This window comes from Sinohyriopsis cumingii, chromosome 2 (genome assembly GCF_028554795.1).
Source record: "Sinohyriopsis cumingii isolate HCF-2022 chromosome 2, ASM2855479v2, whole genome shotgun sequence".
Classification (NCBI taxonomy): Eukaryota; Metazoa; Mollusca; class Bivalvia; order Unionida; family Unionidae; genus Sinohyriopsis; species Sinohyriopsis cumingii.
This window is the reverse complement of record NC_142962.1, coordinates 91,459,693-91,473,165: the sequence shown is the minus strand read 5'-3', so window position 1 is coordinate 91,473,165 and position 13,473 is coordinate 91,459,693. Positions and strand designations below refer to the sequence as shown.

Genomic DNA, 13,473 nt, shown 5'->3' with positions numbered 1-13,473 from the left:
TCAGTTATGCATTTTAAAAAAAGAATACCTGTAAATGCTAGCCCAAGTTATCATATCAAATGCAACATGAGATAGCATTGCATACAAGGTTCACCTAACATATCCAACATAACATGGTGTTGGATTTTTATGTTTACAACAGTGACATCATCAAATCTTGTGTTCCAGCTTTTGACTGAAATTGGTTGACCCACAGGTGTCATTGATCAACATGAGATTAATTCATGCAAATGAAAAATGGCCAGGTTTTACAATTTGAGGAAGAGGGAGAAATGACATGGCACATAATGTGATGAAACATTTAAATTATCTGGCTTTATTGGAACTCAAAAATATTTAGGACCAATATCATTCAAGATTCAGTATCATTGAAGTAATTGGGAATTGAAGACATTTTGGACATAATCGAAGCATTGGGGATTTAATGTAAATCCTTGTACCAAAATTTTATTCCATGACAGTCACTGAATGGAAACAAAATAGAAAGGCATACTTCAAGATAAAAAAACAAACCATAACACCATCAACGATTGCCAGAAAATGATAAAAAAATTATGTTACCAGATGAGACTTGACAGGACAGGACATCACGAGACAAAGAGAAATGGATAACACTAAATGCTCTGTCCATAGACATGGCAGAAGCATATAAATTTCCAACACTTTGTAAGAGGGGGGAATAGGCAAGCATGGGGTTATCTAGCGAGAATAACAATACCATATTGTTAAAGAGTGCCATGGTACATACAGTTATGACTTTGCAGAATGTAGAAATAAACTTTCCAATCATTCAAGAGGATCCTGGAATATTCAATGATGGCTACTCTGAAGCAGACACTAAACTGTTCACACAGTCCTGATACATACCAAAAATGTCTAAAGAGAATTCAACAATTGGCTGTTTGGAAGTTACCTACCGAGTTATTCATTAGGGCCTTGACACATCCAATGATGGCTGTGTGGATGTTGCTCTGTGCCACTTTAAAGTCCATTCCAGACAAAAAGTCCAGCAGCACCTGAAGGCCATCTTCTTGCATGAAACGGACTACAAAACTGGAAGGAAAAAAATAAAAAGAATGAATTTAGTACTCAGTATGATTAGGTAAAAATAAAAAAAGGCATTCAGTACAAAAATAAAGGCAATAAAGGGTCAAATCCTTAAAATACAAAGGTCAACTTTTCTCAGAAACTTATTTCTTTTAAAACATGACCTTTGCATCCAGAACGTTATAACAGGATAAATCATAGGGCTAAAACATACCCTCCATTACTGGCCTCTTACAACTTGCTGGACTGCAATCTATTCTACATTATTTTACATCCATGAGCCCCAAGAGGGGACCTTGAATATATTACCCAGACTATTGTATATGTCACACTTACTAAGGAAAGATGGTGGTAAAGTATATCATCTCTCAATATCAAAGAGTTCCAAAGCTGCTGAGTGGAAATGAAAGTGTGATGGAAAACACAAAATATTTACCCATGATCTTGACCTTGAAGATAGGACCCCATGACCTTCTAATGATATGTATAAGTATACCAAGTTTTATATATAAAGCTGAAAAAATGTAAAAGGCAGAAAGGAATGTGTGTCAACAAATATATAATGCTGACCTGCGATTTTACCCTGAAAATATAGCCACCAAACACGTACAAAAAACACCTAATAATGACAAATAAATACACAAAATTTCGATCCTTGATCTCAAATGGCTCGAAAGTTATAGGATGAAATGGAAAGCATGAAAAACTTAAAATAGTGACCCATGATCTTGACCTTCAGGATAAGACCCATAATGTGGTATGTTGTTGTTGTTGTTGTTCTAGGGTTTAACGCCATTTTTCAGCACAAGATAGGCTATACATGGCGGCCAGTATAACTGGTGGAGGAAGAACCCTGGAAAATCCAGGGAAGAACCACTGACCCACGAGAAGCTACTGGCAGGCTTTCCCACGTACCCATGCTAGCCGAGCCTTGGACTCGTATAATGTGGTATGTGACACAGCTGCTAATAATGTGCAACTATGCCACATTTCCTCCCTTAATCTCAAATAGCTTGACAGTTAGAGTTGGAAAGAAAGTTTTACTCAAAACCTAAATTTTGACCCATGACCTATGACCCATGACCTTGAGGTATGACTGGACTCCTGCTTGAGTTATGCAACAAAACTTTCCAACATGAAGCATATCAAGTTGTATTGCTTAATCTCAAATGGTCTAAAACTTACTCAGCAGAAGCAAAGATGTGATGAACAAATGGAAATATGGATACTATGACTCACACTTATTGCAATATGCTGAAGAACAAAACTTTTAACCCATAAGTGTGAACTGTCTAGATGTCCCTGCCAAACAGAAAAATAAAAAACTTTTTTAAAGATGCAATAGCTAAGTTCAAAGCCCAAAACTGACCACATTTTGATAAAACTTGATCTGTGTATGTAAAACATATTCCCCCAATGCTGACCAAAATGTGTAAGTCTTAAAAAATCTAAAAACTTGCTATAATAATGTGAAAATCTGAGGAAGTCATCTACATATGTATACAACCATTTTTATCAATCTTCAATGGACAATCTCAAGAGCTTTTTAATTAATTGAACAAATAAATTTTATGTCAAAAGTGCAAACATGTAAAAAAAATATATTCAAAATTGCTGTAAAGACCTGAAAATCAAATAATCACAATATGAAACAAGTGACAAGCAAATTTGATTTTGTATGCTTGCAGAGTTTGCTTAAATTTAGCCAACAGGGTTTTTGTCAAAATATTGCTATGATGACCTGAAAATTTAATACACTTGTTCAGTTTCATTATGTGTACAATGAGTAGCTTTTGCACAGTCTTGCCAAGAACCTTCTTGCAATGAATCTGATAATCCATAGAACCAAATCAAATGCATGGTGTGGTTGCATAAACAGCCATCAATCCCACTTGACTTTAGTATCTGCCATCTTAAACCAATCTAAACCCTATACACCTTCAGTTTCTGATCATGAATTTGTTCAAACTTGTTGAACAGAAACAAAATTTGTGATGCAAGAACAACAACGTCAAAGTCAAACAGGGGGTCATAACTCAGAAGTATATTCATTAACCATGAACTATAAATGCCCCACTACAGTGACTGCAGTGACCTATATGCAGATTTACACTAGGTGTAATGGATAGACAGATGGAGAGACGATGGTAATGCTATCTGTCCTCAAGACTGTTGTGATGGGCCATTAAAAAAGGTGAAAATCAAACCTTGACCAAGGTCTTGTTGATACTAAACACATACAAATTCAACTGCAATCCACTAACTTTGAGTCCTATTAAAATTATCCAGCAGAAACAAATTTTGTGACATATCAAGGAAAATATGGTTACAAACAACTTTATATTCCCCTCTCTCCCATTATAGAAATTCAAGAAAAAAAACCAAAATAATTATGTTTTTTCAAAACATTCACCTCATGGGTTGAGTTCTAAGCGCTGTTTTCAAATTCTCCACCAACTTCTCCCTTGTCTCTATGTCCTCTTCATTGTAGCTGAATATCTGTTAAAGGAGAAATACAAATTAACTGTATATCTGTCTCAAACTGTCTATACAAAACTTTTGTCACCAGTCATTTCAGTATATAACTTGTGTTTCAGACTGTGTCTATACAATACTTATGTTTCAATTTGTGTCTATACAAATGTTTAGCTTCATTTTAACAGTCACACACATATGCAGTTGATCTTTCAACTATCAGCAGGAGATCTCAGCAATTCTGTGATGAATCATTCTGAATGTGAAGCACATCAGATATAACTTGCCAAATTCATGCACTTCCATCTGTAGTTACTAAAACTGTCCATTTAAAACATGTAAATGAGATCATTTCATGTATCCCCTGTAAATATTTACAAAACCTGCTTTCCATTTAAACAAAAAATAAAGCACATGTCAAAATGATGTCCCCTTGTATCCCAGTCAAATGTTATTCTATTTGGAAATTGTCCACAACTGTTGATACCAGTGCCCAAGAGAAAGATGGGGGTAGCACTTGTACAATGACCAACCACTTGAAACATATAGCAGTGAGCATGCCATCTCTGATTTAAAAAATACTCAACAAACAGTCAATTTCACAAGTTGTAACTACAATGTTCTAAGTAAAGTAGCTGTAATGTACTGAGAAAAAAAATAGGCATCACATGTGCACATGATCTGTGACCACACTGTAAAATTTTATAGTTGGTGCAGAGGTATTGAAAATTGTTCTGTGCCCAATTAACATTTTGTACAAAGTGCTAGGAAATAAAACAATTTCAATACGTTTCTGTCTCATATGACCAACTATACAAGGGAATATCTTTTGTAATGACCTCCACAACCTAACACAAGTGCCAAGCATCTGACTATACTGGTCAGGAAAACACTTTTGCCCTGAATATTACTACTGTATAGGCATTAAATGACTTACATATATCTGTGAATATTATTTTTACAAAAACGTGACTTGTGATTTGTGTGATGTGATTTAGATTTTTAACATAGCTTTTAAAAAATTTTCAGTCGATTCACTACAATGTCTGCAATGTGGCAGTTTATAGTGATGTCTAGCACTGACACATCATGCTGCAGACATGAAGCATGATTTCCCACGCAGTCACATTATCCAGACACCAGGCCGACCAGTCCTAACACTAACCTCGTAATGCTGAGCGCCAAGCAAGGCAGCTGTTAGTACCATTTTTGTAAGTCTTTGGTATGACTTGGCCGGGGATCGAACCCACAGGTCTTTCCTCAGAGGCAATATCCTATAATGGTCCAACAGGTCTTGGCCGGGGATCGAACCCACGACCTCCCGCATCCAAGGCGGACGCTCTAACCACTAGGCCACCGGAGCGGTTTTACAAAGACACTAATTGACATTTATATATATATATATATATATGAAATGTTCATGAATATTGACAAAGAAAGTTAAGAAAATGTCTGCAATTGTTCAATAGTAAATTTTATTTAACTGAATTTGCATGTTTCTGCAAAAATGGTGCTAACAGCTGCCTCTCTAAGCACTCGGCATTAAGAGGTTGTCTGGTGTCAGGATAATGTGATTGGGTGGGACATCACACTACATGTCTGCAGCGTGATGCCCCAGTGGTAGACATCACTATGAACTGCCACATTGTAGACATTGTAGGAATATGACTGAAAAATTGTTAAAACCACATTAAAATTACAAATCACATGCACATACACATTCTGTCTATGAAATAATATTGTGGTAGGCTTAGCTTTTTTAATAGCGTTGTCTTCAAATACACAAAAGACAATGCTTAACACCATTTTTCAGTATTTAATAGGTTATACCCGGTACATAGCATTCAGTATACAAGGTGGAGGAAGAATCTGGAAAAATTGGTCTACATATGTACAATGATGTTAAGGAATTGCATGTACCAGGGCAAATTCAATTCAGCTGGAAGCCTGATCCCAGCCTTAATCATTTTATTTATGACATCATTAACATCATTTATGGAGTCATTGGAGTATTCAGAGCAACAAGTCCGTCCATATTCCGTAAATATGCCTTTCCTTTCATGAGCTGCAAGTAAAGGTAATGTCAAAATGCAGCTTTCATCACATCTTCTTGAGACAATTTAGAAAGGTGTAAAGCTCCTGAAAGGTCCCTACTCATAAAGGACTGGTCAGGTCTCCTGATAGTAAAAGCAATCGATCTTGAAATAGTTGGAAGCTGAAATATCAACTGAACCTTATTGGGGATGAAAAAACACCTCTTACTATTTCATCTCTTTTTATATGATGCTACAGGAAATGTAAAGCCCTAAGTGAACATAAAAGCTTATCTTAATCATCCCCAGCACAGATATAACTGAGATTGGGATCTCAATCACTCAGACTGGGATCTCAATCAGGAGTGGAGGAACTAATGGAAGCTGGGTTTTTTCCCCCTGAAACTCCTGGCTAACAAAGGTGAGAAACTGACTTGATTTCTGTTAAGCTTATACAGCTTTCCTCTACAGATAGGGCATGAAGATTGCTCCTTTGGCATGCAGACACTAAGATGAGCAAGAAAACAGTTTTATAGTAAAGTTCTTGAAAGTCGTTTCACTCAAAGGTTCACAGGGGTGGGTGTCCCAAGCAAGAGATTAATCGTAAATTTTTGAGGAATTTATCTTCACATTGGCAAATTCTTGATATGGAGTGAGCTCCAAATTCCCAAGGTTGGCCAAAAGACCCTGCCTTTTCACTACGGTCCAACAGCATCATAGATCTAGCCTGAGGGACTCAAGGTGGCTATTGTGGATCAACCAGTCATCAAAATATTTGAGGATTAGGATACCAAGTGACCTTAAATAGTACGCAACTTCTCCCACCAAACGTTCTGACAATGCTAACATTATGCTTGGTATGAACAACTCAGCTATGACCAGGATTCACTCCGAAATTCCAACAGGGAACTTAAGACAACAGTACCATCCAGTCTCTAGTTAGTGCAAAGATGAACACTAATGACACTTGCATTACCTTCAAAACCCCTACTGAACTACTGAGGGCAGCAAAGACTGAATCTAATTAAGCTTATATTTTGCCATCCAATGGATTTTAAAGACAGAAACTTGTATGTTTGTATTTAATGTCAGTGTGTTGTGATTATGTGAGTGTTTGGATATGTTTATGGCATTGATATCTGACAATGCTAAGTCTACCAATGCTTTTTGTCTTTGTAAGTAAATTAAATGCTTTAGAAAAAAGAGACAAGGTTTTTTATTATTCTGATTTCAATTTCCAAATAATTTAAAAGGCTTACATGAAAAGATAACTTATTCTCAATCTGACATCGACTTTTTTGCACTAACCCCCCTTGGAGCCTCAAAATTCTTTTTGAGTCTCAAAAACCCCAACGCTGTCTAAGAATATGGCAGGTATGCAATATCCATGTCTGGGGAAACACTGAGGTTGATATTCTAAGATTACTTATGTAAGCATTGCTATTGCATATCATATTTGCAGCAGCCCTCATGAGTCTTGGTCCAATATTACATGCATTAAGGCCTGCTGATTTTGTTGTCACAATAGTTTGCAAAATGTTTTCATTTGGTTATGTAGATTTTGTTGAAACTGAAATTTAAGTTCATCGTGATTGGACACCATACTGACAAAAAATTCATTCAATGTAATTGCTATTTCAGCATTCTCATAAATAATCTGGCCTTTCTGGCAAACTTGCTGTATTTTGGATAACTTGTGGGATGCCTACCTGTACCTGGTTTGATAAAAATATTTCCAAACAGAATTCTCATTACAATTATTTTCTAAAGCTAATTGATAATGATTATTTGTTGCCCCATTGATCATTTTGGTTACTTTATTTTTCCATGTTTTGTAAAGTGCTCACTGACTAACAGATTTGAAATAACCATGGGTTTTCATGGAATCTAGAATGTCAAAAGTTAACCCATCATGTTGCAAGTATAGCTTTACTCTATTTTCATACATAAATGGATATCAAGATTTGCATAAAAAGTTGGGTCCATATATAATGAGCATCATCCACATCACTGAGCATACAGATTATACTTCAAAGAACAGTACTGAAATCTTCCAGAAATTTGTTGTCATTATGACACACAAATAACCAATATGCATACTAGAGTTTTATGAGTTTTGGATTTTACAGCTGTTTTAAGCTGGATTTTCTGGTCAGGAAAATAGGAAAGTGAGCACTAAGACCTATTTCTGTAGTTTTGGGAAATATTTGTCCATGTTTGTATTAAGTCAATTCAGCAGATCCTGCTTAGGTTGTGTCTGGACCTGGATCCCACATGAGGATCAGAACATTTGTCCACAGATTCTGATCCTGATGGTGTGAATTTTTTATCCCATACTAACACATATTATGGGTATTTTTCTAACATTTCTCACCAGGGTAAGATGAGATAGAGAATGGCTCAGTTCAAGGAAATCCCAGAGATGAAATGAATCAAGCCTAGAAGACTTAGGGACTATGGTCCGGGAAGAAACCTGCAGAGGTGAAGTGGTGTCTGTAAGAGCAGTGTAAATGGATGTCCAAGCAATGCAGACAATATGGCAGAGTGAAAACTCACATGGACAAACCTATGACAATATGAACCATTGCAAATCAGTTCCTGCTTAGATCAATGTATGATCTACTCCCAGTGCTAGCAAATCTGTACAGATGGAACCTGACAGATGATTCCTAGTGCCGATTATGCCAGAAAAGAGCTACACTCCAGTATGTTCTATTATTGTGTACCAATCACTTTAGCTTAACAATTATTCAGATCAAACTAAAGAAAAAATGTGTAAACAGCTACTACCTATAAAAAAAATCACAAGTTACAACAGGCACCAAGAGACCTCTACCAGCAATGCAACTTATGTCACGACAAGCACTTTAAGTGTTAACAGCTATATAAAAATTTTACACTGCACAAAGTACATTTTTATATGCACAATTTCTAACTAATTTGTGGAAGATCTTGTGCACCACTGCTTTTTGAGTGCATAAACCTGCACAAATTTTGCATCATTTGAACAGCATGCATGGCAGTATGATTGGAAACTCACACAAATTTTGCATCATTTACACAGCATGCATGGCAGTATGATTGGAAACTCACACAAATTTTGCATCATTTACACAGCATGCATGGCAGTATGATTGGAAACTTGCACAAATTTTGCATCATTTACACAGCATGCATGGCAGTATGATTGGAAACTCACACAAATTTTGCATCATTTACACAGCATGCATGGCAGTATGATTGGAAACTTGCACAAATTTTGCATCATTTACACAGCATGCATGGCAGTATGATTGGAAACTCACACAAATTTTGCATCATTTACACAGCATGCATGGCAGTATGATTGGAAACTCACACAAATTTTGCATCATTTGCACAGCATGCATGGCAGTATGATTGGAAACTCACACAAATTTTGCATCATTTACACAGCATGCATGGCAGTATGATTGGAAACTTGCACAAATTTTGCATCATTTACACAGCATGCATGGCAGTATGATTGGAAACTCACACAAATTTTGCATCATTTACACAGCATGCATGGCAGTACGATTGGAAATCGGGTCCAATAAGATGAGCATGTAATCCTACAAGTAGTTGAGGAGGAGTAGCAATAACAAAGTACTAGTTGTACAGACTGATGAATGGACTACAGACAACAGACCAACACATAAGATCTATCAGTCTATGACCAGTGAAGCAAAAAATTACAGCATTAAACATTATAACCTGTCTTGATCCATCATCACCAAAATACAAAAGCCAAATTTTAAATTTCATTTTTTAACATCCAAACTTAATGAAGTCCATGTTGCTGGTAAACACGAGACACATGGTACAAACAGTGCTTGGTACTTAGAACTGCAAGACAGAATAAATATGCTCTTTTGCTGTGATTTTCTTGTTTCTCTGTACACTTTTACATGGATTAACTATGATGGAATATACCATATATAGTTACTTACAAGTCTGGACCAACAACAAATACTCTGATCTGCCATTGCATAATGCACCAGATGACTGGGGTCTATGTTGCTTATTCTACTGAACACTCATAACAAACTGAACAGACCCAGATCTGCCAGGAGACTGTGCAAAAGCAGATTTGGGTTTATGCATTTTGCAGCTGGACCCAATGTACAGATGAGTACATATGGTATCTAGTATTGAAACATGAATATCACTTACATGTCTCATCTTCAGTTTCTCAATGTAAGAGTCTGGTCCTTCATCACTTGTCAACTCCTGTCAAAATAAAATGACATAATTATCATCACTTAGCCAGTATCCCGTACAGCAAGACTGGATATAAAACTAATCTCAGAAATAACTTTCTCAACACAGCGGTGCACCACAGTACATATTGCTTTTTGAGATCTCTGTGTTGATACACTCCTTGCTTCTTAGGATCTCCGATGTTTTAACCTGGCCTCAGTTCTTAAAACTTAACTAGATATTTGATGTTGCAAGCAATGGGTGATAATCCACTATGCTCCTTTGTCACCCGTGTCTGTCTTTGCAGAGATTTCCAAATTTCTCATGACTATGCATAACCAGTGTTTAACCAATTATTGTGAGCACAATTAAATATTTCTCGTCACTGTGACCCAACATGACCGTTTATGCTTTCTAATTGAGCATAGGCACTTACTGATCAATAAAATAGGTACATTCATGGATGCATAGGAAATTATTACATTGTGTTGCTGACATATTTTGTTTATATGAAACCAGGATAAGCAAGGAAATTTCAGCCATGGGTAGTAAAACGGCACAGCAGATTATTGCCTGTATTTTGTAATGATGCTGAACATCTAACTTTAGCAAGATAAAGTCTTAAACTATACTGACATATTTGGTTTTATGCAATTATTTGTGTGCAATATATAATTTAATTTAAAAAATGTGTTTTGCCAACATTTACTCTTTGCACTGTTGTGCCTATAATAATACTAAAGCAGTCATGTGTACAAAATATTGTAAATGTTTACATGAACGTTAGAACACAAAATGATTCCGTTTATGTGCAAACAATCAACTTGCATGCCAGAACTGTCACTTTGCGCCAAATGTGAGCGTTGTCATTAAGGATATTTCTTGGAAAAGTAGTCTTTTTAATTTAGTCTGAACATAAACACGTTCCACAATAATTCTGATTACATGCCAAGACTAATCACCTGTTTACTTAAGCTTCAGATTCAATTTTGACAGAACAACAGCCATACTGACTGCATGTATCAAGAAACTTCAACAAGATGAGGTGTATTCCAGAATACAGACTGACTTATTTCTCTAATGCTCCAATGATTCCATAAAATCATACTAATGTTATCAAAATTCAAGCAAGAATCATTTTTCAAACTTTCAATTTCATCTGAGTCGAATCTGTTCTGGCACTTAAATTTCTTTCAACATCAGTTGTACATTGTCCACCAAAAGTTATAAAAAAATGTCTCTGATGACTACACTATTAAAAAAGTCGACCCCCAACACAACATTACATTGCAGAATGCAGAAAAGTGCAAATTCAGTCACCCAAAAAATTTACAAGTGAGCAATTATAGATGCTTTCTTTATTTTTTTGTCCTCAAAATTCATGATCAGTTTGGCAACAAAAATATGTCCTATTATTAAAACCTTTGGAAAAATACAGGGCATGACTTTTTTCTCACCAGTATCACCAGTTGCTTGGCCCTTGTGCCTGATAATCAGTCGGTCATCTCAAAAGTTACAAACAGTATAACTACATACACTGTACAGACAGGAACACATTTGTTTTTCCAGCAAATTGTATAAGTGGTTTAATTTGGCAAAATACATTTGAATCCTTTCCTATGAACAAGACTGAATGGTCGTAAATCAAGTGCATTCAAGATGGTTAGTTTTTCTATACATTATTACCTTTTCACCTTAGATATAACACTGGTGATTTAAATAGTGTCATTGGCAGTTGGGTGAGTGCTCCTGCTAGAGACAAGTACTCTTGCTAGAGACCATGTGTGACTTTTAAGAGATATGTGTATGTGTTTATGTTTCAGTTGGTTCGTCATTGCACCGATCCTACCCTCAGTACAGAAAACCTTTAATGAGCAGTTACATTTAGCTTTCTGTCTGCTGCACTGGCATCAACAATTGTGAAATACATGTACTTCCAAACTGGAGGTCATTTGCCATGCTTACTTTCAGCCATTTTAGGTGAGATATCACCATCTTGTTCCACATGAGGTATGCCACTTTCCAATAGTGGGTCTGATGTTTTTAAGTTTGTGGAGTTTTTATTCCCTACATTTTGTCAAACATGATGAATATTGCTAAGGGCTCCCTCCTTAACCCCCACCCTCCCAAGTAGCAGACTGTTACAGATCAATGACATCTCATCTCTGTCAGCATGGAGTCAAGTCTTGGCTCAGCCAAGGTAGATTTAATGTGAGAAACCTTGCCAGTAGCTAATCCCATGGATCACTGGTTCTTAATGGAGTCTCCCCTGGGTTTTTCCTCCACCAGGTATACTTCCTTCCATACAACTGAATATAGACTATATGTGCCAAAAATTAGTGTTACATTTATGTTAAACCAAAAAACCAATGAAACCAAAAAAAACATGCCAATTTATATAATACTTTGATATCATAATTAAATGGAATCTTTCCTTTGGAAATGGGTGACTGCGGGGCTGCTATGGCTCATCTATATGCTCGTTCATTGCCCTTAATATCAATGTGACTGGGCAGCCAACAGTACTAAACACTTTTCCCAAACTGTATGAGCATATCATCAGTTTCTGTAATACCTGGTATATTAGTGGACTGTCCGAGTTAAGATTCTATAAGAATTTCAATGTGGAAAGGGAATCAGAAAAGATAATGATATTCATTTTTTGAGAGGATTTGAATTTGTAAAGATCAAATATAATTTTTGGGAGTGTTTATCAAAGGTGGTATTTTGGAACACACAGTATTTTCAACAAGGATTCTTACAGTTTTCTAAGTAAGGATGAATTCATAGGCCAAGAGGTCGAATGAAGTTTTGTTTCTGATTATGCAAGATCTGGTATTTGGGCCTAAATTCTGCATCATATCTGGTATTTGGGCCTAAAGTCTGCATCATATCTGGTATTTGGGCCTAAAGTCTGCATCATATCTGGTATTTGGGCTTAAAGCCTGCATCATATCTGGTATTTGGGCCTAAAGTCTGCATCATATCTGGTATTTGGGCCTAAAGTCTGCATCATATCTGGTATTTGGGCTTAAAGCCTGCATCATATCTGGTATTTGGGCCTAAAGTCTGCATCATATCTGGTATTTGGGCCTAAAGTCTGCATCATATCTGCAATTTGATAGATTTGAGGATAGTCTGGTTTAGCACAATATTAAAGCTCTCTTATGGGAAAGTCCTAAATGCACCGAAAATCCAAGTCCCTGACTGTATAAAGGATCAAGCATATGGAGGTACCATTTACAGGTTGATCCAGCACAATCCAGACACAGCCAAGTGAGATCTTATTAATGACCTGTATAACTGGAGCACAACCTTCTGATCTGCTCCCTAATATATGTTGCCATGACTGGTTTATATTAAATACAAGGCTTTTATTACTTTGCAGCTGATGTATCTAATATCTGGAAGGAATGTGTTTTACTGTAAATATATGCCCTAAAACATTTGCTCTCTTTTCCAGGAATAAGACAAATGTCAAGATAGAATTACAGTCTAACCAGTGAGGAATGTTACTTGCAGTCACCATGAGGAGCAACAAAGTTCAAAATGATTAGAGAACCTCACAAGTACAAATTTGGTTATGAATGGAGGCATGGCAAATAATAATTAATGAACACAAAAAATGATCCCTGAGAATAAGCAGCTAAAAACAGTCAAAACAGTTTAGGCACTGATGAAAAACTCTTCTGTCATG

General features: G+C 36.3%; 1 protein-coding gene across 1 annotated transcript in view; it reads right to left on the bottom strand.

The window, feature by feature from the left end:
- Positions 1 to 13,473, bottom strand: part of LOC149805360 (disheveled-associated activator of morphogenesis 1-A-like) — a 137,962-nt gene that overhangs the window by 68,063 nt on the left and 56,426 nt on the right. Inside the window, exons 4-6 of the mRNA XM_089949675.1 lie at positions 9,750 to 9,806; positions 3,461 to 3,546; positions 918 to 1,053 (exon numbers count right to left, since the gene is read on the bottom strand). Coding sequence (XP_089805801.1) covers positions 918 to 1,053; positions 3,461 to 3,546; positions 9,750 to 9,806 — 279 coding nt within the window. The remainder of the gene's footprint in view (positions 1 to 917; positions 1,054 to 3,460; positions 3,547 to 9,749; positions 9,807 to 13,473) is intronic.